Source organism: Acinonyx jubatus, chromosome D2 (assembly GCF_027475565.1).
Source record: "Acinonyx jubatus isolate Ajub_Pintada_27869175 chromosome D2, VMU_Ajub_asm_v1.0, whole genome shotgun sequence".
Taxonomy (NCBI): Eukaryota; Metazoa; Chordata; class Mammalia; order Carnivora; family Felidae; genus Acinonyx; species Acinonyx jubatus.
Genome location: NC_069393.1, coordinates 69453701 through 69479967, shown reverse-complemented (window position 1 = coordinate 69479967; position 26267 = coordinate 69453701). Strand labels below are relative to the sequence as shown.

At 40.9% G+C, this 26267-nt stretch overlaps 1 protein-coding gene across 6 annotated transcripts in view; it reads right to left on the bottom strand.

Moving 5' to 3' along the window:
• Positions 1-5134: 5134 nt before the first annotated feature.
• TDRD1 (tudor domain containing 1) overlaps positions 5135-26267 on the bottom strand; it is a 48691-nt gene continuing 27558 nt past the window's right edge. For 4 of the 6 annotated variants that reach the window (XM_027063141.2, XM_027063140.2, XM_053207210.1 and 1 more), the window contains exons 14-26: positions 25566-25736; positions 23727-23969; positions 22745-22882; positions 19812-19922; positions 18661-18831; positions 16488-16763; positions 15650-15769; positions 13366-13482; positions 10040-10207; positions 8784-9011; positions 8125-8171; positions 7951-8043; positions 5135-5344 (exon numbers count right to left, since the gene is read on the bottom strand). In XM_027063141.2, the coding sequence (XP_026918942.2) occupies positions 7951-8043; positions 8125-8171; positions 8784-9011; positions 10040-10207; positions 13366-13482; positions 15650-15769; positions 16488-16763; positions 18661-18831; positions 19812-19922; positions 22745-22882; positions 23727-23969; positions 25566-25736 (1883 nt within the window). In that variant the 3' untranslated portion in view covers positions 5135-5344. The remainder of the gene's footprint in view (positions 5345-7950; positions 8044-8124; positions 8172-8783; positions 9012-10039; positions 10208-13365; positions 13483-15649; positions 15770-16487; positions 16764-18660; positions 18832-19811; positions 19923-22744; positions 22883-23726; positions 23970-25565; positions 25737-26267) is intronic. The other 2 variants (XM_053207209.1, XM_053207211.1) reach the window with 2 other exon arrangements.

The following is a 26267-nucleotide window of genomic DNA, read 5'->3' as shown; positions in this document are numbered from 1 at the left end:
GTGGGGAAAAGAAGGACTCGTTTTTCACTTAACTCCTTCCAATAACATTTATTGAGCACCTTTTTTTGGTTGCCTGTTTTACATTAAAACGGAGCCACACCAGAGCAGGATAAGCCATGCAGGAGCACCTATGCAGGGGAACTGGCCGCAGGTCTAAATGCTTGGCGGAAGGAGGGGTGGGGAGGGGAATTGTCTCAAAAACATGTAATGCAAGCCAAATAGGTCATTTTAAACGTTCCAGTTACCACATTTAAAAAGTGGAAAGAAACAGGTGAGCTTAGTATTAGCCCAGTAGATCCCAAATATCTTGTGTAATCAATGTAACATAGAGATATTTTATGCTGTCTTCAAAATTGTGTATTATACATTTATGGCACATCTCAATTTGGTCTGGCCACATTTTAAGTGTCCAGTAGCCACCTGTGGTGAGTGGCCTCTCTCCAGACAGAACAGAGGTTTGAGAAGGGCAGACCATGTCCTGGCAAAAGTGGAAATTTAACAGCTGACGGCCCTCTCCCCGACTTGGTGTGATTCATTGCTAAGCTGGCATCTACCAGCACACCTTTGGCTAATCAGTTTACCTGTGAGAAGTCAAATTTCAATTCTGGATGTTCCTGACAGTTTGGCGGCTTTAACTGGGGGGGGGGGGGGGGGGGTCGGGGGGGGGGAGTTCACATGTTCATTCCACGATCAAGAAGTAAAAGGCTACAACTATAAATACTGGTAGAGATACAAGTTCTTTCAAACTCCTTCACATCAAAGTTTAAGTCAGTCTGTCCCAGATGCCTATCAGATCTATCAGATGTGCATGGCGGCGGGGGGAGGGAGGCAAATGCAAGTGGCCCAGGCTACGGAGAGTGGTGAGTGGGAGACTAGCAGGGCTGGAGGTTTTTTACACAAAAGGCTGGGCAACTCCTCCTTTATGAAGATCTGTGGAAAATTTCAAGTCACTTTGAAGGACCATCATCCCAAAGAGTCTGTGAGCCCCTTGCTTCCAAGGACTTGCCTTGCTCATCGTTGCAGCCCCAATGCTGGCTAACTCTACACAGTAAGTGCCCCTTGAAAATGTGAATTGCCCCGTACAGCAGGTCTCGGTGGTGAACACACAAGGCATGGAGGCGACTGTGCATTTCACACAGAGACAACAGGGGACCTGAGCACTCAGTGATACAGAGTGGGAGACACCCAGTGTGGAATGACCACTGCTTTGGAAATGAGGGAAATCTGGGATTCCCCATTCAGCTCCCCTACCTACTGGACTTGTGACAGAGAAAAGATGCTTAAATTTTGACTGCTCAGTTTTCTGGCCTATGAAGTGAAAGGTTCAGGAGTACAACCGTTCTCAGATCTGGGGAAGCCCCCAGTTTTTTGCACCCACTCCCATTATTTGGACCCCCAAATGATGAAAGCAAGGTGAAACACGTATGAAAAGCCCCAAAGGAAAATAGGTTACAGAGCCGCCAACATGGACTTCCCAAAACCCTCTCGAGAAGTGAAAGATCAGGAAACAGTGCGTATTCAATGGCCAAGAAATCATCCCAGAAGAAATAAAGGGCCTGATTCTGCAGTGCTCCACAGGCAGCAAAACCATGGGGCGGAGGGCAAGAAGAGAGAACAAAGTAGTGGTGGCAGGACATGAGGAACAGAAATACTGCATCTCAAAGCTGGAGGCCCTTGGGCTTGGGGTAGACACCAATGGCTCTAAGGTTTAAAGCATACAACCCAACTCCATTAAGACAGTGAGAATTACACACAAGGTTACTGGATTTGTTTCTGAGAAAAGTGATGCTTTCTGGCTCAATCAAGGAAACACATTATGTCTCCAAAGGCAAGGGCCTGGGTAACGTCAGTCATGCGACCCACACCCAAGACTGCGTAAGCACTCTCCTCCTTCAAACTGCCAGGACTTCCAAATTTTGTATCTCCCGTTTCACACACGAATGCCTTATGTGTTCACTGAATGCATTTCGAGAGGCATCTGGGCACACCCTTGGGGATGGGCTTCTTAGAATTAGCCCCACGGTCTGTCTCACTTCCTGGAAGGCTTCCTATCACTACAAGGTTTTAAAAATGGCATCACCTCAGAGTCTCAAGGTAAAAAGGGAAGCACAGGAAAATGGCCAAGGCTGGGCAGCTAAAGCCTTCAATGAAACCAATTCTGGGTTATCTGAAAGCTACTGCCAAGGTTAGAGAAGCTTCCCAGGGAAGATGGACTGCAGTGTCTAAACAGGAACTTGACCAACGAACGTTCAGGGCTGCAGAAAAATGTGTCCGTTCTCTGGGTGAGCCTCTACCGCTCCCAGCCTGTGCAGGTGGGCAGTAGTCTTACTTGTAACTGAACTTCACTTTAATCCAGCAAGCAAAATCAACCTACAACTCTTAACTGTCTGTGTGGAACCACAGGCTGCCCTCCAATTCCTTATCTGGAAAAACAAAGCAAAAACCATCCTTGAGAATCCTGTGTGCTTAAGGAGTACACACTGCTTGGGCGCATGGCCAGCTACAGGTCCACCGGCAGCTGGTGAATAGCCCAGGCATTCCTCTCTGGCCACCCCCCAAAGGGCTCAATTTACCAAGTCCAGGCGGTAGTTGTGTCAGTGGTGAGCCCACCGGTTACACTAAGGGTCTACTGCTCCGGGCTAGCAGCCTCCCAGCACTAAGCCTCACATTTACTTAATTCCTCTCCTGGAATCTGGCTATTTAGGGCCCTACAGATAAGGATCCTCACCTATTGGTTTTCTGGAGCATTTACTATCTAGTAAGAGAGCTCAAGTTCAGAAAAGTAATCACCTTCACTCAGTTTTGAGACTTTTACATTTCTAGTTGCCCCAACAAAAGAATTCTACCAAAAGAAAAGGCGTATCGAATATACCTCCACAGACACACTTTCATCACAATATTTACACGTCCTCTGCCAAGTAATAATTTGTTTGGTTACATGGTTTCAGCAATTTTGTGCTTATCTAACTGAAGTACACATTTTGAGGGAAACTGAACACCAGATGTGACAGATCACACATGGTGCTGATGAATAATAAACACAGCATTTATTTCAATCTCAGAAATGTAAATGGAGGTCAGTATATACTTGAATGTGAATTAATAATGTTAAAGTAGGTCCATTAAAGATAGAGCTATTGCTAGCTATTGCTAGACCCAGCAATTGCACTAGGAATTTATCCAAAGGATACAAGAATGCTGATTCAAAGGGGCAAATTCACTCCAATGTTTACACAGCACTATCAGCGATAGCCAAATTATGGCAAGAGCCCAAATGTCCATAGACTGATGAATGGATAAAGAAGATGTGGTATATAGATTACACACACACACACACACACACACAGGAATATTACTCGCTGATCAAAAAGAATGCAATCCTGCCATTTGCAACAACGTGGATGGAACTAGAGTGTATAATGCTAAGCAAACTAAGTCAGAGAAAGATAAATATCTGATTTCACTCATGTGGAATTTAAGAAACAGATGACACAGGGAAAGGGAAGGAAAAATAAGAAAAACAAAGGGAGGCAAGGCATAAGAGACTCAAGTACAGAGAACTGAGGGGTGCTGGAGGGGTGCTGGGTGGGGGGATGGGCATGAAGGAGGGCACTTGTTGGGATATGCACTGGGTGTTATATGTAAATGATGAACCACTAAATTCTCCTGAAACCATTACTATGCTACATGTTAACTAGCTTGGATATAAATAAAATTAAAAAAAAAATAAAGTAGGTCCAGTATAGTATCATATAAAATGAATCCAGATCTCCAATTGTGAAACTACTTCCATAGACTGTCTCATTCCCCAAAAGAGACTAATAGCTGAATCCTCATATTAAACTCCATTTACTCTTTGTATTCAAATTTCCAGCACCATGTAAAACCACAGAATCTGAAACTTTCAGACCTTTTTAATGTTCTGACTTGCTTCTCTACTTTTCCACAATGAAAAGGTCAACTTTGTGATTCCATAATTTCTATGTGTATTCTCACTGTGGCTAGAATTGACTGAGAAGGAACTAAGCATCCAAGGCTCCAAACATGTACAAATCAGAAAAAGAACTTAGCAAAATAGTGACCATAAGAACACAAGGCTGAAAAGTGAAAGGATTTTGAGCAAAGCAGCATATATTTTTATCTAATAAAAGCACAAGGGCTCAGTTGTTTAAGCATCTGACTTCAGCCCAGGTCATGATCTTGTCGTTTGTGAGTTCGAGCCCCACACTGGGCTCTGCACTCACAAAGCAGAGCCTGCTTGGGGTTCTCTCTCCCCCTCTCCCTCTCAGAATAAACTTTAAAAAAAAGGCACATCAATATTTGAACTTGTTACATGAAGAAAAATTCCATTTAATCTGGCTGACATACATTACCAGTAAAAGCAAAAAAAAAAATAAAAAAACAAAACAAAAAACCAAAGACCAAAAAACTAAAACCCAAAAAACCCAAAAAACATTCTTTGAGTTGGTAACCTCTTCTTGGTTAGGAGTCTGATACTAAATTAGTAAATCATGGAAAATTTCCCAACAGAAACTTACAGGCTGGCAGGAAAGTCAGCTGGCCCATAATTCTGCACATTTTAGGAGCAACTAAGATTCCTTTATGTGCTTCGAGAAAAATGCATACTCTAATTTTTAACTTAACTGCATTTGTATTTCAGAAAATGTAAATTCTACCTACAACGAAGTCTAGATGGCTGCAGATTTGGAAGGGTATGGATGTTCTGTAGAAGCAGAAAGAGAAAGTCCCTTCCGCAGCTGAGGAGCGGTTGGGAGCCTGAGGATAGACTCTGAGCCCAAAAGGCCACAGGAAAAGAGATCCGAGTTGGGATGGAGACAGCAGCTCACGATCTCAAGAGTGGACAGGAAAAGAAGAGACAGGACCGAAGCAACAACAAGCCAAGGAGCATTTATGAAGTGGAAGAGGCAGATGACGACAGAGCAAGGCATGTTTTATTACCAAGTATTTCAAACATACAGAAAAATCCAAAGAAACTCATGCATCTATCAACTAGATTTATCTGCTAGTAATATGAAGCCATATTTTCTTCGGTGTTACCTTTAAGTCCTAAAAATTTATATTCACAGTAGAAAATCCCTATGTATCTCTTCCCGATATCCCCATGAATGTGGTATGAAACTTCCACGCCAGACTTATTTGGGAGGAAGAACTTAGAGGGAAAAAAACAAAACTCCCCAACCCAACAGAAGAGTGGCAAAGCAAACAGAAACGGAGGCACAGAAGACAACATTCGCGATGAACACGCGGGGTGCCGTGCTGCCTCTAAGTCTAGCCTTCCGTTGTTTCCTTTCTGCTAAGCATGTATCTCCGGGACAGACTGCTTCTGAAAGAGAAAAATCAACTCTCAATATGCCTTATTAGAGACTCAATCACTCTCCTTAATTTCTAAAGTGCAAGCAAACCAAAGTGTACATTCAAGTCGGATCTGTTGCAGAAATGCACCGCCACAGCATTGTGCACGAGCTGCCGTGGTTTGGACCGCCCTGGACCAAAGCGAAACACAGCTGTGTGCACTCCCCTTCCGATACAGAATGTTACAGTGACTTGTGTGCTGAAGCACTTATTTATCACGTCTGAGCCACAGAGGACAGTCATCAGTTCCTATCGCCACAGCATTCCTAGTTGGGCGATTTTAGTTATTTAAAAATTTCTCCAAGAAAGACTAAACACTTCAATTTTAAACACATTTTCTCTGTATCTAGGAAAAACATTTTAAAAGAGTGAATATTCGGGGCACCTGGGTGGCTCAGTCGGTTGAGTGGCCGGCTTTGGCCCAGGTCATGATCTCACAGTCCGTGAGTTTGAGCCCCATGTCGGGCTCTGTGCTGACAGCCTAGAGCCTGGAGCCTGTTTCAGATTCTGTGTCTCCCTCTCTCTGACCCTCCCCCGTTCATGCTCTGTCTCTGTCTCAAAAATAAATAAGCGTTAAAAAAAAATTAAATAAAAAAAGTGAATATTCAACTATACTTCCACCACAATCAAGTATGCTTAAGCAATCATGTATGTAATTTTTTCTTTTTTTGTTTCGGTTTATCCATTCATTTTGAGAGACAGAGAGAACACGTGCATGGGAGGGACAGAGAGAGAGGGAGAGAGGGAGGGAGGGAGGGAGGGAGGGAGGGAGGGAGGGAGGGAGGGAGGGAGAATCACAAGCAGGCTCCGTGCTGTCAGCACAGAGCCCGATGCAGGGCTTGAACTCATGAACTGGGAAATCATGACCTGAGCCGAAACCTATAATCAGACACTTAATCAACTGAGCCACCCAGGGTATCCTGTAATTTCTTCTAATATAACTCCTCAGTCTCATGTCCTTCAAAACCGACTGAATCTAAGGACACTGCAGCACAGCAGACAGTAAGCAGCAAGGAGCAGCAGACAGGGTTCAGCTTTGAGCCTAAGACCTGGTTTTGTGTGTATCCAGTGTAGCCATTTAACCTCTTTGAGCCTTGGCCTCATCTATAAAGTGGGGTCTTACTCTCTTTCCAGGACTACTGTAATGATTACGTATGTGACTACATGTTCAAGTGCTTTTTAAATAATACATAAGGCATTATACTATATTCAAAATGTAGATAAAAATATGTATTTATTCCACAGTAAAGGAAAAGCTAGTTCAACTACTAGTCTTTAAATCACATCTTGTTTGTTTTTTTTTTTTTTAAACAATGTCTTTAATCCATGTAGAAACAAGAGAAAATAGAACTTTCATCTCGTGCGGGTTAGCACTCTCAATATCCTTACAAAAAAAGCCTATTACACAGGTAAAAATGAGATGATTTGGTGCTAGGACTAAATTCCAGAAGTCCATGTCACTGCATGTCCGTTACCCTACAAAATTATCAGGAAATTTAAGATTTGACTTTACATTTTTTTTAACTTAAGATCTTAGACTCAAGCACACAAGACAGTAGTCAATACTGAAAGCGAGTGCATCAGAAAGGACTGAAGGCTGTAACTGCAATGGCAGATGAGCATTTATTAGAAATAACCCAAAACTTGTAAAGAAAATCAACCAGGAGACAAAACTATTGCTCTAGCAGCGATGACACTCCACTCAGAATTCAGCTGTACTTTCTTAGGAGCAGAAACAAAATAACTGTACCGTCCCACACGGAAAAGGAGAGAGCACGTGAACTCACGGACAATCACTAGGCGCTCAGAGGTACCATCCCGTGAGCTACCTGCAAAAAGGTCTGACCCAGGCTGTGCTGTAGCCGACAAGAGTGCATGGAGTCAGAGACCCTTTGCTTTTGGCTGGAATTAGTAGGAAAGACAATTTCATTTTAATCAGAAATTCTAACTGACCTCTAATCACAAGGTACTTCTGAGGGCTACCTTCGAACAAAGCATCCCAGACCAAAAAAATAAAAATAAATAATAAAAATCAATCAATCAATCAATGTGGGGAAACTGTTGTTTCAAACTCACCAATTATCATTGTTACACACTAGAATCACCACCAGAGAGTAGGCTTTGTTTTGAAATGAAATACACTATCAGTGAAGCCCATTTTCCATTCTTGGCCCTTTAAAACCTCTTCACAAAAAATGCTGAACATGTTTACCGCAACATGCCCAAGTGAGAGTTAATTTCACCCCTAAGACACAAAGAATCTGAGGTAAAGCTTTACCTCACAACAATTTTTACAAGTCCCTCCGTGCCATCAATAATGTAAGCATTCGGAACTGAACAACAGTGAGTGGTTACAACGTGAACACCCCTGGACTCAGTCCCATTAACGGTCAACTTCAGATCAGCAAATAAAACTTGGCAAGGCAACAAACACATTACAACCAGACCTCAAATCATTAGGTCGCAAAATGAAGAATAGCCTCATGACGTGGTTCATGCCATGAGTTCTACCCTGACATGCCTTGAGATGTCCCGTTGGTGGTGACGGAAGTGGTGAAAACATCAAATTTAACTTACTTAACTTCTCAACAATTTTTTCATTTCAATAAATTTATTTTGATTGGTTGGATTGTTTAAGAGGAAGAGAAGAATCTGTTCATGTTTTTCAACCTATGGGTGATAAAGAAATAGTATTACTTCATTTCTAAAAATGTAAGAAGTATAATTTCACTTCAAATAAACTCTACCCACCTGTTTCCGTAACTCTGTGCAACAGCAATTCATCCTACATGTCTTTTCTAGAAGCAAATACAAAGAGCCATCAGATAACACACACCATATGTAACAAAAACACTGACGAAACACTGAAAAACACTGAATTTACACAGCTCTGCCCCTTAGGCATGGGTTCTATCAAGGACCTAATCAATTACTTCTCATTTGGGCTTTAATATTTTCTACTACTGTGTCCTAGTTTTCACCAAATTAATGCCCTCATCTCTAGGATTTTAGGTCTTTTGCCTATCATATATGGGATAGCTCTTCAGCCGAGGGCAGGCCTATCAAGTAATCCTCTTGTGAGATATCCAGAAGATCCAATCTCAAAAGTGCAAACTCTTCTCACTTTGGTCAGGGTCGAAAGTAAGTTGGAAGTAATTCTGAATGCCAGACATTTCTAAAGCTCTCAGCATCAATGTATCAGCAATGCTGCTGAGCCTAAGCTAAGGAAAATCTGGACCGGGAGGCCTGCTTCCACCCAGTAGGTCCCCGTGCCAGTGGATTTACAAAGGACAGGGAGGAGGAAGGGAATGTGACCACGCAGAGTAAGGAAAGACCAGGTCACCTACACTGATTACATTGCTTCTTAATTACACTTACATCTGTCATTAATTAAACTTGAAAACAGATACCTGTATTTAAAGCACTTTGCTTTTTAGATGTGATGTTTTTTGCCAGGCCGTAAGTCACCAGCTTATCAGCTATACTGACAGTACCATTTTCACAGCATTTCTCAACCGACACCATATGGACATTGTTGGTAATTCCTTTTACGGAAAGCATTACACTCTGATTCAGCATGAAATTTTTTAGTAGTTCTATCACTAATTGCGAGCAGTTTCCATTCAATTCTATTAGTCCTGGGGAAAAAACTGAATATTAATCAAGTGCCTTAAAAAAAATTTACATACATCATCTAAAGATAATAAGCAAAGGGATGTTTGAGTGGCTCAATTGGTCAAGTGTCCAACTCTTCATATCAGCTCAGGTCATGATCTTGCAGTTCATGAGTTCAAGACCCGCCTTGGGATCCATGCTGGCCATGTGGAGCCTTCTTGGGATTCTCTCTGTCTCTCCCTCTCTGTCCCTCCCCCACTTGTGCTGTCTCTCTCTCTCTCTCAAGGTAAATAAATAAAAAGTAGTAATAAAGAAAATAAGCAAAAGCCTCACTCCAGCTGAGTTTAGGTATGCTTTGATGTACTATTGCTGTTGCATTAAAAAAAAAAAATCACTCGATAAATATTCATTGATCCCTATTGTTTATCGAGCACTAATCTGAGTCTGGAGGGCACAAAACAGAAAACAGTTGCTGCCAGGGACATATGTCCTAATGGGAAAGGCAAACAATAATAAAGGTAATTTTCCAACTCTCTCCCTGAGTCAAAACCAAAGCAGACTAGGAGCCAATGAGTGAGCTATTATCTGCTGGGACCGCTGGGTAACAAAATGAGGAGTGAAAGTAAAAAGCTACATTAGCATTTTTGTTCGCTTTACTCAAACACCAAAGGAAGGAACTGAATATCAATGCAGATACAGTACACAGTGAATTAGCCCGAATGGTGTCATCTGAATGTCTCTTGTCTCTAAGAGCCATGACAGAGCAGAGAGGCCCTCAGATAAGGGTCAGAAGGCCCAGTTCTCCCAGGCACTGCCACTTCTAGCTGTGCAACCCAGGGCCAAACACAATAACTGAACAACAATGGGCAGCAATATAATTTTTGTGAGAATGAAATGAAGAATAGAAGATACGAAACTTTTTTGGTAAACTCTGCTTGATGTTTAGAAATCTGGGCAGTTATTGAAATGCCCATTTGACTCAGACATAGGGCTATAAAACAAAGGGAAAACCACACAGACATCTCAACCGGAAAGTGACTTAACTACCTACCTTCAAGTGAACATTTAATAATTTGGAAAGGAAGCTCCAGGTGGCTGGTGGGAATTGGCTGCACTCTGGAAAAAGGCAGAGTTTCAATGTTTCCATAGTCTACATAGAGCACTTTCACATAAGCATCTGATGTCCCCAGAACAATGGCACGGTACCAGAAGTCATCATCTGAAAATATAATGCAATCTTAGGTAAGAAGGTACATTCAATGACTCCTTCCCTCCCTCCAGATGGTTATTCAGTTACATTTACGTCACTGAAAAATTTTGATTACAGTCCAGATGAAACACAAGCATCACCTCCACTCCTTCCAGAGTCTACTAAAAAGACAACTGCATGATTAAAAAGGAAAAAGCACAAAACCACAAGGATAGAGAACAAGACAGAAGACAACACCGGAAGCTGGAAAGCAGATGCCTGAATGGAAATGAGGTAGCAGTGCTCAAGCAAAGCTGGCCTGGCCGTGGGGAAGCAAGGAAGCATCTTCATTTGCATCTCAAACCCCCGAAGCCTGGACAATCAACCCATTCAAAGGCAGTAGTAAGGATGAAGCTGAACATCAGGCCTGGGTAAAGGAAGTGGACCTCCTTCCCAAGACATCGGAACAGACTTTAGTTTATAAATACATTTACACAGAACACTTATTTCTTAAGTTGCTAAAGAGAATGATCTCTTTTATGTTCATGGGTTTTAATAAAGCTTCGAATGCCCTCTTCATTTCCAGCCAACTGCTCCTACTCAAGGGCAGAAGACTAGAGGTTTCTTCTCCTGAGAGGATGAACCAGACTACTGGACTCGGAAGCATGAGGCAGTGCAGAGAGGGAAGTTTGCCAAGAACAATGTCAGGAGAGCTACCCACTCCAAGCAGGAGACACCAGTCCCAAGTGAATGCACTTCAAGATTCTCAACAGCAGGAGTCCTGGTGAAATGGACGGGCCCCATCACCCTACAGTGAAGGCCACCAGAAGCTTCCAATCAGATGCCCCATTGTAAGTGAACAGCAAAGGATCACCAGACATTTGAAGTAAGCCTCCGACACGACGGAGAAGATCAGAACAAACAGGAACTCTAGGAATCGGGAGAAGACTGAAAATTACAACGATGTTAACATTCCCAGAGAAAACACCTTCCACCCTTGGAATACCAAGACATTATTAAAAACACACACTTAAGAAGACAGACAACAAAGCTACTGAAACTAGAGATGTGGAACCAGAAGTTAAAGACTCAGTAAGCTGGGAAATAAAACTGAGGAACTCTCTTGAAAACAATGAAAAAAAGTGAAAGAGAAAAGAGGAAACTTAGCAGAAGAGTTTCAAGTCCAACATTAGAATATTTAGAATTCTTAAGAGAACAGAAAATCAAAGAAGGGAATAAAAAATTTTCAGAAAAATTTCTCAGAACTGAAGCTCACAACTTTCTAGCCTTAAGGGCCCAGCCACTTACGAGCGCCCAGCACGACAGTGAAAGCCAATACTAAGTCACATCATGAATTTCAGAACAGGATGAAGACATTCCTACAAGCTCCAGGATAAAAAAACATACAGTTTGGAGAATCTAAATGATCCTTGTCTCTTGACCAGCAATAGCTACAGCTAAAAAACAGTAAAGGCGGACTGGCCTGTCTGGCTTGGTCAGTAGAACGTGCAACTCTTGGGGCGCCTGGGTGGCTCAGTCGGTTAAGCGTCCGACTTCGGCTCAGGTCATGATCTCGCAGTCCGTAAGTTCGAGCCCCGCGTCGGGCTCTGTGCTGACGGCTCAGAGCCTGGAGCCTGCTTCAGATTCTGTGTCTCCCTCTCTCTCTGACCCTCCCCCGTTCATGCTCTGTCTCTGTCTCAAAAATAAATAAACATTAAAAAAAAATTAAAAAAAAAAAAAGAACGTGCAACTCTCGATCTTGGGGTTGTAAGTTTGAACCCCATGTTGGGTGTAGAGATTACTAAAAAATAAAAAATAAAAAAAACTCTTAAAAAAAAGAAAAAAAGCAATGCCTTCAAAAATTTAAGGGAAAGATTATTTCCAATCTAGAGTTTTAGATCTAGGCAAGCTATCAATTACTTGTTAGGGTAAAGCCTTTTTCAAACATGGGAGAAGATAGGGAGATAAGAGAAAATTCATCTTACGTGTATCTTTTCTCAGCTTCTGAAGGATGGGATATATACCCAAATACTAGGGTAAACCAAACGTAAGGAATTCAGAAAACAAGGTGAGATGAGGGAGGGAGAAATTTGGCCAACAAGGTCAGGTAAGAGACAAATCCATGAAACAAAAGGGAATCCATCACCAGCATGATGATGAAGGAAAAATTCCAGGGTGACTGCTCAGCCGTGAAGGACAAGCAGTCTAGATAGGAGGCACAAAGGCCACAAGAACTGACAATATGATAAAAGCTGATAAAGTACACAAATGTTCACTAAGAGAATTTATACCAATGCAGAGAACTGGAGATAATCACCGAAAGGATACAGACCACTGGTAACAACAACAACAAAGACTGCAAAAGAGATATGTAACCATGTATCTCATTACATCATGGTTTACTACACAGCTGTGAACAGTGTTTATGTAAAGTTCTAATAAAGTAATAAAGAATACTTATCTAACCAAAAATTGTGATTGATTTCTATCAGAAGAAAAGGAAGGAGAATGTAGATCCAGTTGTCATACAAAAGGAAACAAAACTAAATGTAATATGGTTAACTGTAAATTTAAATTTAAAAATGAACACTATGTGGGCAATAGAGCAAAAACACTTTAAATTCATTGCTGACAAGGAGATGATGAATTGGCACTCACAAACTTTTGGCACATATGGACATTTCTTTAAGATACCCAGAGAGCAATATGCTTCTGGGACGTACAAAACAATTGACATCTTTTGACTCAGGAATTCCCAAAATTTCTGCCCAAGAATATTCACTCCAAGTGTTATTTTTATTCCTAAAAGAAATCTGTTAACATGAAATATTACAACAACAGGACAATGGTTAAAGTGTCCCTGATTCAACAAGTCGACTTTTCAATGCAGTTATTTATTTTTTTTTTAGCACATTCAGAAAGTTCTATAAACTTGCAACTCCTCTACATATAAATATGATATTATTATGTAAAACTGATTATCTGTAAGTACTGGTAGATATCTACCTATATCCTTACCCAAACATAATTCATGGTTATGGAACAGAACATATGAATTAACAAACAATGCTGCCTTTCTTAATTTCTCTAACAAAATGAAGTGTGCACTTCAATAACAAAACACACAAAATTTCATGTAAAAGAGAACAAAATATTTCCCTTTAATATTTTACCTCAAAGACCCTTACTTGTGTATCTGGCACAGCACACATCTCCAATTTTCAGTCGGTAAGACAATCGACTGTTCTGAGCACTGCAATATTCTCCCAATTCAGCTGTCAACACACACAGTCTTTCCTGATTTTCTGAAACACAAAAAAGCAATTTCCTGTGAGGAAATTTTCGGTGCTGTTTAGACAGTATACAAAAAGAATGTTAAATCAAATCACTTTAAAGACCCTGTTTACATTTACATGTGAAGAATCCACGAAACCACTAGTGGCCCCGGGTACAGGCGGGCTGCACTGCTGGGCGGGAGGACGAGGGAAGCCTCCAGAGCGCTCAGTTCCACACCAGCATGGCCATACTCTACAGAAACTCATTGAGTCCCACTTTCACAATTTTCCCATGTAATTTTCAGTTAAGTGTGTTCTAGTTAATAAAACACAGTTCTTCCAATTTATCAGGATTCAATAACCCTACTTTCCACCTACACAGATTAAAGATGATTATTTGTAATGCTGGACATAGATTTAAAAGCCCTTGTTGGTATCACCACAATTTGTCGTCTGACAATTTGGACCTTGAGAGCTTGTTTGGAAGTTCTAGCAAGGGAGCACAGCTACTCGTATACCCTTGACCCAAGAACGGTCCTCCTCTATCAGGGAAGGTCGTCCTCTTTGACCAAGCGTGCAGCTTCGGGAGGGACGCACATGGAGCAGTGAGGGAGGAAGAGGACCCCTGCCTAGCCAGCCAGATCAGCCGAATCAACCCTGGCGATCAATGGGGTGACAGATGTCGAGCCAGATCGCCCTCACATCCTCGTTTGACAATTTGAAACAAAGATTCACTTTTCCAGCCTTCAAGTACCTGCAAATTGTTTTAAATTTGCACTAACTTGCACTAGCTCTCTTTCTGACACTACAAGGATAAACTCAAATATGTTGAAAGAGATTCCTTAATATACACTTCCATGAAACAAAAAAGAAAACATTTATACATTACTTTGTTTCAGGATTAGGACCAGTGTAAAACATTTTTCTAAGTCTCTAAACTGTAGTAACACGGATTACAAAGTACACTTTCAACATATCAAATTTTCTTAACATGTTAGCTTTGTAAATGCAATTCAAATTAGAGAGTATTTTTTTTTTTTGAAAGAGAGAAAGACACAGTACGAGGGGGGAAGGGCAGAGACAGAGTGAGACACAGAATCTGAAGCAGGCTCCAGGCTCTGACTGTCAACACAGAGCCCAACACAGGGCTCAAACTCACAAACCGTGAGATTATGACCTGAGCCAAACCCAAGAGTCAAATGCTTAACCGACTGAGCCACCCAGGCCCCCCATGTTTTTTAATGTTTGTTTATTTTTGAGAGAGAGAGAGAGAGAGAGAGAGAGGGAGAGGGAGGGAGAGACAGAATGTCAGTGGGGGAGGGGCAGAGAGAGAGAGAGAGAAAGAGAGAGAGAGAGAAAGAGAGAGAGAGAGAATCTGAAGCAGGCTCCAGGCTCTGTCAGCACAGAGCCCGACGCGGGGCTCGAACTCATGAACCATGAGATCAGGACCTGAACTGAAGTCAGATGCTTAACCAAGTGAGCCACCCAGCCGCCCCTAGATATCTGTTTTTAAGCAAAAAGTTATATAGCAATTAAGGACACGATTTTTTAATATGAAATTTGTTATCAAATTGGTTTCCATACAACACCCAGTGCTCATCCCAACAGGTGGCCTCAATACCCATCACCTACCCTCCCCTCCCTCCCACCCCCCATCAACCCTCAGTTTGTTCTCAGTTTTTAAGAGTCTCTTATGTTTTGGCTCCCTCGCTCTCTAAACCTTTTTTTTTTTCCCTTCCCCTCCCCCTTGGTCTTCTGTTAAGTTTCTCAGGATCCACATAAGAGTGAAAACATGGTATCTGTCTTTCTCTATATGACTTATTTCACTTAGCATAACACTCTCCAGTTCCACCCACGTTGCTAACAAAAGGCCATATTTCATTCTTTCTCATTGCCACGTAGTATTCCATTGTGTATATAAACCACAATTTCTTTAAGAGACACGATCTCCTTATAAAAACCTGAAGGTTGGGCAGGTGCTAAATGCAGGGCATTCCCTTCATGTTCACATTTGTGTTTGAGTAACTAAATGTGCCTTAAGTGTTATGACGGTCAATTCTTCCTTAAAACATTGAATAAGACAAAAATCACCAGCCTCCGCTCTCCCTCTTACTTCTTAAGGAATTCTCCAGAGAAGTGTTTTCATTATACAGTTAAAAAGATGCGCATCAATAGGTCTCAAAATTTGGTTTCTTACCTGGCATCTCATTTGGTAGAGCATAAAACAAGTATGGGTTTACGATTTCTAATACGGTTGCTTGCACAGTTTTATTAACTGGCAATTCTATTGTCCTCCACTGCTCAGCTGAAGACATGGCTGAAAACACAGAAAACAGATCTTGCATAAAATAGACTAAACTTGGTATTCTCTCCCAGTTACATATTCATTCAATTTATTCATCAACTGCTGATTATCAACATTCACAAATTCCTAACATGAAAATCTGTATTTTCACAAAACAATCTATTCAATTTGAGGGATTTTGTATTACAAAAGAGTCCAATCTACTGACCTACTGCACTCCAGTGTTACTTCTGCAGTACATATAATGTAATTATCTTTTTTCATATTTATTTTTGAGAAAGAAAGAGAGTGTGTGTGGCTGGGGGGGTGGGGGATGCAGAGAGAGGAGGAGACAGAATCTGAGGTAGGCTCCAGGCTCTGAGCTCTCAGCACATAGCCCGACATGGGGCCCGAACTTGTGAACCACGCTATCGTGACCTGAGTTCAAGTCAGATGCTTAAACAACTGAGCCACCCAGACACCCCTATAATGTAATTCTTAAAACTGGTTGAAACTTTAGGGGACACATAATTATATGGTGCAAGATTACCTGATAGGTGACTACACTAAAAATGAGTATGGTGTTACATAAAACCATGTTTCAATAAATATTTTCATAACCTATTATTAACCTATTTCCACAAAGCATGTATTTCTATAGAAAAACTGCATCATTTGGATAGAAAAACTTTCATGACCTGTAAGAGCAAAGGATACATTAAATAACAAATCAAAGGTTTAAAAATGTTACCTTGAAGCCCCAGGGCATCAATTTGAAGATCATGTTTATTAACAGGCCTATTACTTCTCAAGCCTTTACATGGCGAACTAGTTTTTAAGACCAGATGTTCTTCAATCAGAACATCACTGATTATTCTGGGGTAAGAAGTGGAGACATCGGTGAGCTCAATTCCCACTCCCTGTCCAGTGATTTCAACCACTCGGGCTTGGAGTTTTATCCCTGCAACACACATCTGAAATCTTGTGATGGCTTCTTTAGTCCAGTGTCTGTTTTTCGGCTCTATATCTGGCAAAGAAGAACACCATTAAATAGGATTCCATGCCCAAGCTGCATTTTCGCTTCAACGGTGTCTGGGACTGGGTCCTTGTTAAGTACTCCCTTCGGGTCAGCCATTTTGGTATCTTTTTTCAACGTTCAATTACATCTCTACATCCCCCATGCCTGAGTTACAGATACTGGCAGGTGTAAACATACCGCTAGGGTTTTGGGTCACTCAGAAACTTTACTTTCCCCACTAAAGTATCTTTACCTGGCATTTTTCCAACAGGCAAAAATGGGATTATTCTAGAAGCCACCATCGTGTTCTGTTACATACACAATGATGAGTTACACCAATTCTGCTGGTAGGAGATGTCAACCACACACCTTCACTTCTGCGGGCAGTGTTCTAGTGGTTAATTTCAAAATGTTATTTTAAAGTACTTAACCAAAAATTATTTTTCTGATAATTGTGGTTTATACCCTTATTTTTACAATGGTGACCCTCAAACTTGAGTGTGCATCTCAACTCTCTAGAGGGCTCGTTAAAACAGATTTCAGGGGCCCATCCTAGATTTTCCAATTTAGCAGCAGGTCTTGGTTGGGGACAGAGAATCTGTAATTTGAGTATGTTCTCAAGTTGATGCTGCTGGTCTAGGGGCCACACTTGAAGAAGCATGGACATGAAACATGGTATTAAGAATAATCTGAAACATAGTAAGCAGTAAGCAGAAAGAAAACACGCAAAAGGAAAAATAAAAAGCATCTGTGCTTCTAGACATGAGCACTATTAACATTTTGGTATCCAACCTTCCATAATTTTCATGTGTGTATGGAATGACCCACATACACATAATACCGATTTCTTTTATAAAGAAACCTTTGCAATAATAGTAGTTACTGTGGATATGATGCCAGGTAGTGTTTAGTGCTTTATATTTTTTACGTCTTTTATTCTTTTTTTTATGTTTATTTTTGAGAGACAGTGTGGGTACCAGCATGAGCAGGGGAGGAGCAGAGATGGGGAGAGAGAGAGAATCCCAAGCAGGCTTTGCACTGTCAGCACAGAGCCTGACACGTGGCTCAAGCACATGAACTGTGAGATCATGACCTGAGTTGAAATCAAGAGTCAGATGCTTAACTGACTGAGCCACCCAGGTGCCCCTATGTCTTTTATTCTTAATGACTCCTTGAGGAAGGTACTATTATTCTCCAAGTGAGGAAACAGAAGCACCAGAGAGTTTAATTAATTTGCTTAAATTCTCGCACAGCTAGTAGGGAGCAGAGTTGGTTCCAGAGCCTGTCCTCTTAACCACAATACTATCCTGCATCTCTTATAACTTGTACTCTTCGTATCTGCTACACATTAATGCCCGGGCAGCAAGGGCAAACACTTAAATCCGCCTGTGCAGGCCGGGGAGCCTTTGTCCTCAGCACCCACTGGCCCCTCACAGCACCATCTGAAGCAGGTGCTGAGGTTTTCAACCCTACAGGTCATCACTGAACCCATCCCCTGCCTAGCTGCCTGCGTTGTTTTGCTGCTATTAACAGCAGTATAAGGAACGTCCTTGTAGGTGAACTTTGTGAGACTCCAAGATCATTTCTTTGGGATAAATTATTACAAGTAAAAATGCTCAGACAAAAGGCAGGACTATTTGAAGCTCCTAAGAAATCCTGCAAAATGTTTTCAAGAGGACATATCAGTTTTCATTCCCATCTCAAGCCCAGAAAAGCAGCTTTTTCCCTCCTTTTAGCATCTACACGTTCAACACTCTGGCCAGTATCTTCAAAAGTACGTTTCTAAATTTTATAATATGAAGCAAGATCTTCAAGCTCACATGTTAAAATTACAGATGTTAATACTTAAAAGTACATCTACCCTAAGTATTAGAAGACAGTTTTGAAAACTTATTCTGCACCATACCTGCTAACCAGCACCGTATCCCTTGACACGGAAGTTTTAAAAATTTTGATGGGATCATTTGGAGTTCATCTGCAGTAACTTCTTCCATGTTCCCATAATCCACAAAATGGACTTTAACATTTCCAGCTGGCAAGATTTCCTTGACTAATGCACGATACCAATTACCATCACCTATATTTAACACAAAGTTTGTAACACAGAACATTATTTCCTTTCTATTAACATTTGAAATTTTTATCTCCAAAGAAAAATCCTCTGCGTAAAGTAGCTAATAAATCTGCTCTCCTTCTCCAGATGATGCCTCTAGTTTTCATTCAGAAATCCCCAGGAGAGTTATCAAAATTTGTTTTTAGAACACATCCAAATTTTTATAGCACACTTTAACATTAATCTAATATAAATTTAAGATTTCACTCATCACCTATCCAATAAACAGAGCATGAAAGTGAAGGTAAGACTTAATAACCTTAAACGTTATCTGTCAATCTGGAAGTTTTATAATACTCTCATAACTAATGACAAACTGTTTTACTTGTTATTAGTAAAATCATATAAAAATAGCAGAAAAACTCATACGATGAAATTAAGGGGTGGGGCGCCTGGGTGGCTCAGTCGGTTAAGCGTCCGACTTCGGCTGAGGTCATGATCTCGCGGTTCATGAGTCTGAGCCCCGCATTGGGCTCTGTGCTGACGGCTCAGAGCCTGGAGCCTGCTTCAGATTCTGTGTCCCCCTCTCTCTCCGCCCCACCCCTGCTTGTGCTCTCTGTTGTTCAGAAATGAATAAACATTAAAAAAAATTTTTTTAAGAAATTAAGGAGTCTCATAAAATATACTTCCAAACTAAGTATATACACAGGTGACCAGAAGAAACAATGAACCTGCAGTGAACCATTATCTAACTTACTTTAATATCAGAGACTGTGGAAAGAAAAGCATTTAATGAAATTTAACAAATGGAGGTAAGGAAGTCCCATGTGGAGGTTCCTTGTTACAAACAGAAGATTAGACATGACACTTTCTGCATTCATTTAGTCTTGATTGTGAGAAATACTTGCTTAAACATGGGGAAGAAAATACACATCAAAATATGGGCTCAACATCAGGAAACAAAACTTTCTATCAAAGTCAAGACTGTACCAACTGTAACTTACCTGCAAAAGGAGCACAACACAGTTGCCCTATTTCTGCTTTAAAATCATTGGGCACCTTCTGCTGGCAATATTCTGCTAACGACTTATTCAAATCATTGAGTTTCTTTAAAGCTGAAAATGCAATACACATACAGAATTTAATATTTAAAAAAGCATGCAGAACACAGATTTTTCCTTTTAAGTTGGAAATGTTTTGATCATAAAACCTCAGGTACATTCCCAAACAACTATTAAGTATACCAGATGCTTTTCTCTTTTTCTCATTAAAAAAATTAACTGGGAAAGTAAGTCGTAATTAGATAAAGCTCTTGGTAATCCCCAACTATGGCATGGTTACCAGCACACCAGAGCACGAACTTGTGCACAGGGCTAAGGACAGAGCGTACAAGCCTGTACACAAAGTGACACACAAGCTTATATGTCCTGGAGGAGGACATATAATGAATGACTGAGTGGATGGCACAGACATCTGCTAGGGAAACGCAAAGAGGTGAGCTCTGTGTGCTGCTTTTATAAAGAAATAGGACAGAGAAGGAGAGGGTATTCCTGAAGAACCAGAAATGGCCCTGAGGCAAAGTACAAAATTAAGCAACCAAAATTCACCTGGTGGGAGCAGTTTGGCGAAGCAGGGAAGTGGAACGTGAACCATGAAGAACATACCAGCACTGTGCTGGGAAAGTACACACCATGGAGAGCTTTAAATGCTGAGTCAAGGGGTCCCTACACTACACAACAACTTAAGGGAAAGCAGCTGCCTTTTACGCATGTGGCAAAGGCCCCTTCACAGATACGGAAACTAAACTATAACAAGTCAGAGCTGTCACCTTTCAGTTTTACAAAGTTTAAGAGACACTACTGAAAATGGCGTGGGAAAGGCATGTGTACATGTCTGTGGGAATTAGCTTGGCCGGCCCCCTTGGGCGTACTCCAAAGCACGAGCACATGCATCCTTTGACTTAATAATTACACGGGAATTTGCCCGGACAACACACTCACAGAATAAAGCCAGAGAACACAAGGAATGTTTCAATAATAAGAGGTCGGATAAACCCACACAGTGAAACACCACGTAACCATGAAAAGGGAAACAAAACAGCAATGCGGCATCCTGGACTAGACCCTGGAATAGAAAAAGGCCATTAGTGGGAGTAGAAAGAAAAAGGACATGTCCCCATCTCAGTTCATGACTAGGTGCCCATGTTGTTCTCTCAGTTGTAACAAACGTACCACAATTCTGTGAGACGTTAACTATGGAGGAAGCTAGCTGAGAGGCGTCCGGGAACTCTCCACCATCTCTGCCACTTTTCCGTAAATCTAAAATTATTCCACTATTAGAAGTTTAATTTAAAAGACAAAAAGAATGAAGAAAGGACCATGTGGGGACAAAAGCAAAGTGCAAACATCACAGCATTTACCGTGTATGCCTACACAAACAGAGACATATACATTCACACAAGCATATGCATAGACTACTTCTGAAAAGATATTCAGAAAACTCAGAGGGGACTGGGAAACTTCCCACTCTACACTCTTTTTGTAACTTTTGAATTTTGTACCATAGGCTTGTATAATCACCTATAAAAAGTAACTTTAAAATGTTCACATCTTATGCTATACAAAATAGTGATCTACCTACCAGATAATTCTGAAGGGAAGGATAAAAGATCTCACAAATTGGGAGCCAGACGAGCTTAGGCACCTAGTGTCATGTCCTCATTTGGTAGAGAGGAAAACCAAGATTTAGAAAAGCTAAAATTAACGATGCTTACCAGAATAGCTCAAAAGAAAAAGAAGGGAAATACAAGTGTAAGGATGTGGAGCAACTAAAACTCTCAAACTAACAAGCGTCATAATCATCACTTTGGAAACTTTCTGGCCTTCATTGATCAAAGCTGAAAATATACATACCCGTTAGGATAGGGCCACTGATTCCACTCCTGGGAGTATATTAAAAAGAAACGCATACACACGTGCACTAAATTTGTACGGAAATGTTCACACCAGTATCGTTAAACAGATCAGAAGTAGAAACAACCCCCATGTCCAACCTTAAAAAGAAATAAATCCACAGTACATTCACATGGTGGAACACACCGGGGTAACAAGACACAAGCTACTGCCACACATGGAAATGAAGAACTGATCTCACAAACAATGTGGAAAAAAAAAAGCAAGGAATACAAGAGCACACATTGTAGGATTCCTTATATAAAGTTCAAAACCAGGAAAAACTAATCTATGCTATTAGAAGGCAGGACAGTATTTACTTTGTTTGTTTATTCATTTTTGAAAGAGAGAGAGAGAGACAGAGCACAGCAGGGGTGGGGCAGAGAGAGAGGGGGACACAGAATCTGAAGCAGGCTCCAGGCTCTGAGCTGTCAGCACAGAGCCTGATGCGAGGCTTGAACCCACGAACTGTGAGATCATGACCTGAACCATGTCGGATGCTCAACCAACTGAGCCACCCAGGTGCCCCAGTATTTACCTTTCAAAGAGAGAAAAGGGTAGTAATCAGAGGAGAAACGAAGGAAACTTCTGGATTCTGGTAATGCTTTATTTCCTGACCTAAATGTTGATTATTCAGGGTTTTGACTTTCTGACAATGTGTCATGCAGTACTATTTATGCACTTGTATATATGCGTGCTATGCTTTAATATAATCAACCGTTAAATTTAATTTTCAAAAACAAATTTAGAAGACATTCTTTGAAATCTAACCTGGTTTAAATATAAAGAGAGCTTTCGAAAATAGAAATAATAGCTTAAAATGGAATAAAAGGCAACTATAACCAAATCTTTCTTGGAAGCAGAAATACCTATCCACTTGGCCCTTCTTGTAAAGACAGTAATTTTATTATTCATTAAACTCATCTCCAGTTATTATCTACATCAACGTATTTGTACAAAGAAATCAATGAGAAGAGTCAACTTACCATCCTCTTTAAGCACATGGCAATAAAATTCTCCAGGACTATATATCATGCAGACCACAACATCTACTGTTTGGTCAACAGTAAGTTCAACCCATGTCCACTCCAGTGGATTTAGTTTTGCTTCTACACCTAAGGGAACTGTGAAAATAAATGAACATTTTGCAAAACAAATGGTCAAAGTGGGGATGGGAGGTGGGGTCAGTGAGGTATCTGCATTTGAAGAAGAACTGAATTTCCAGTGACTTTCTTAGTGACTTTAAAGGAAACAATCAGTATTACAACTAGCCATAACTACCTCACTGAATTTTAAATTCATATGTCTGACCCTTCAGCAGCTAGTGACCCATAAATTTTTTTTTCAGCTCTCAAACACACTCGTATGTATATAAATGAATGCCTGGATCAAAAAGACAAAGGGCACTTGGGTGGCTCAGTTGGTTAAGCGTCCAACTTCAGCTTAGGTCATGATCTCAGGGTTCATGAGTTCGAGCCCCGCGTCAGGCGTTGTGCTGACAGCTCAGAGCCTGGAGCCTGCTTCAGATTCTGTGTCTCCCTCTCTCTCTGCCCCTCACCTGCTTGTACTCTGTCTGTTTCTCTCCCTATCAAAACTAAACAAACATTAGTAATAATAATAATAAAGACAAAAAGACACTTAACATCAACTTTTTTTTAATTTTTTTTTTTTTAACATTTATTTATTTTTGAGACAGAGAGAGACAGAGCATGAACGGCAGAGGGGCAGAGAGAGAGGGAGACACAGAATCAGAAGCAGGCTCCAGGCTCTGAGCCATCAGCCCAGAGCCCGACACGGGGCTCGAACTCACGGACCGCGAGATCGTGACCTGAGCTGAAGTCGGATGCTCAACCGACTGAGCCACCCAGGCGCCCCAACATCAACTCTTTTTGAAAATATGAGAATCCACATATACACACAACCGTCTGAACTCCAGCATGGGCATTATGAAGGACACATTTTACTTACCACTGGCTTCTTTCACGATGCTGGGTTTATCCGTCAGCACCCCCGTCTCCCCCACAGCAAAGCCGGCATCTATGAGAACTTGGGTAACACTGATGTGAGGTGTCACAGATTTATCTAGAAGCTCCACCAGGGAACTATTTTCCAACTTGTCTGCCACTTTCACCGTGATCATTTTGTTCTGTACAATTTTTTTCATCAGACTAATAGCTTCTGGAGTCCAAATTCCTAATGATGGCTTTACTCCTAACAAATAATTTTTAAAGGAATGTTAAAATATTTCTTATAACAGGCATTTAGAAATTTAGCTCCCAATTTCCATAAAGTTAAACTTAAGGAATCTGACAAACACCAGACCCAGAAAGTCCCACCTGAGCAAAAGGATTTTCTAACCATGAAAATGAAGGCAAAATTACAAAGAGAAAATGGCTATACTTCTATGTAAACAAAACCTAATTCCACTGATATGAAATGTCCAGAAAAGCAAATCTCTAAGACAGAAATTAGACTAGTGGTCACCTGGGGAGGTAGGAATAACTATCAATGGGCACAAGAAACCTCATCAGGGTGATGGAAATTTCTACAAGTGGATTATGGTGATGGCTACACAACTCGGTAAATTTACTAAAAATCACTGAATTGTGTACTTAAGACCAAGAATTTTATGGTATGTAAATTATATCTCAATAAGTTAAGAAAGTCATAAACGGAAGTATAAAACAATGCAGGAAGAAATATGGTCCCTTAGAACGACACAAAAACATCTGTATCACTCACTCCAAAGGCACTTACAAATTAACAACCCAGAGTTATGCCCAGTCTTTTCATAAAATAAGAGCAAGTAACTTAAGAAAAAATGTTCAGCCTCACTGGTAATAAAGTAATTGAAATGATTTCATTTTAACTTATCAGCATGAAATACAGAAGTGTCTACTTGGTGTACCAATTTGTGAAGTAATGGGCTCCCCGCTATATTTCTGGTAGGTGTGTAAATTATTTCTACCCTTCCTGGAAAACAATCGTAATATATATCATACAAAAAGAAACATACCTCCAACACCTCCATTTCACCTACAGAGGTGTCTTGTAACATAACTACATTTGCAACCTATGCCAAGGAAATGCTCTTGGATAGGTTGCAAAATGCAGTTAAAAGAACACTGCTCGTAGCATAAACTTGGAAATATCCTTCTGATAATTGTATATTAGTTCAATTACAGTACATTTGAATAAAGAAGCCAATTTATTAACATGGAAAGAAGCCCCGGCTCTTGATGGGATAAATTATATTTACAGTCAAATTTTTCTTAATGTTTATTTATTTCGAGAGAGGGCGAGCACCCACATGACCACGGGAGGGGCAGAGGGAGAGGGAAAGAGAATCTTAAGCAGGCTCTAGGCTCAGCACGGAGCCCAACACAGGGCTCAATCTCAGGACTGTGAGATCATGACCCAGGCTGAACTCAAGAGTCAGACACTTAAAATGACTGAGCCACCCAGGCGCCTCTACATACAGTAATTTCTAAGCACAATGTTCTTACTGTTTCTATAAGCAGGTTTTGCCCTACTTTATGTCCTGAATCCACTTCTATGATATCAATAATGCAGACCCTATAAATACCAAAAATACTCAATATTATAATAGATACATTAAATTTTATTTTATTAGAGGTAGCAAAGTAGTCCTGTGTATTTCCTAAATGTTCTATTAAGGATTATTTTTTCATTAAGAGAGGTTATATCTTAACACATTCTTTTATCTTCTCATTGGTTTAACTTCATTTCTAATGCTCTTAGGGGTTTTGCTATTTTAAGAATATGGGGACCATAAAAATTTCATACCTGCCAGCACACACTTTATAGCTTGCATTGGCAATTCCAACAACTTTGGAGTTATGGGACAAAGTCTCGTCAAACTAAGGACTTCAAAGTTTCCATAATCTACATATCCGACCAGTACAGACTGCTCAGAAGCATAAGCTAAAACGGAGGCCCGGTACCACTGATCATCCTCTGAAAAAAGGAGAGACTCAGTCTCAAATCATTTTCCAGTACAGATATAAATACAAACTTTCCCTCCCAAATCCGGAGATGGCCATCTGTAGGCTTTAATACGGTATCAAGCTTTACGGAACAATGTATGTTGAGTCAACAGTGCTACTTCTGCCTACTGGAAGCCTTAAACCCCTAAAATCTCATCTTTCTGCAGGCCTTAGACCCCTTACTCACTCCATGGGCTGCCACCACTTACAACCGCTTCATCTGCCCCATAGACAGTTAACTCGCAGGACAGAGTCTTGTGTGTGAAATCACAACGATGCCTTGATCAATGCAGGAACAATTTGCTAAGCATCAAGCGGGGCTAACTTTACAACACCTGGCAGTAGGAGTCAACCAGACTCCACCAACCAAGCAACCAGTTTACGGGAAGGCTGCTAGGCTCTCCCCTCCGGCAGAGACTAACCGAACCCACTTAATACAGCTGTGCCGTGACAGCTCCATGCTTCTAGGCCTCCTGCTACTCCCACTAAAACCGGTAAAGAC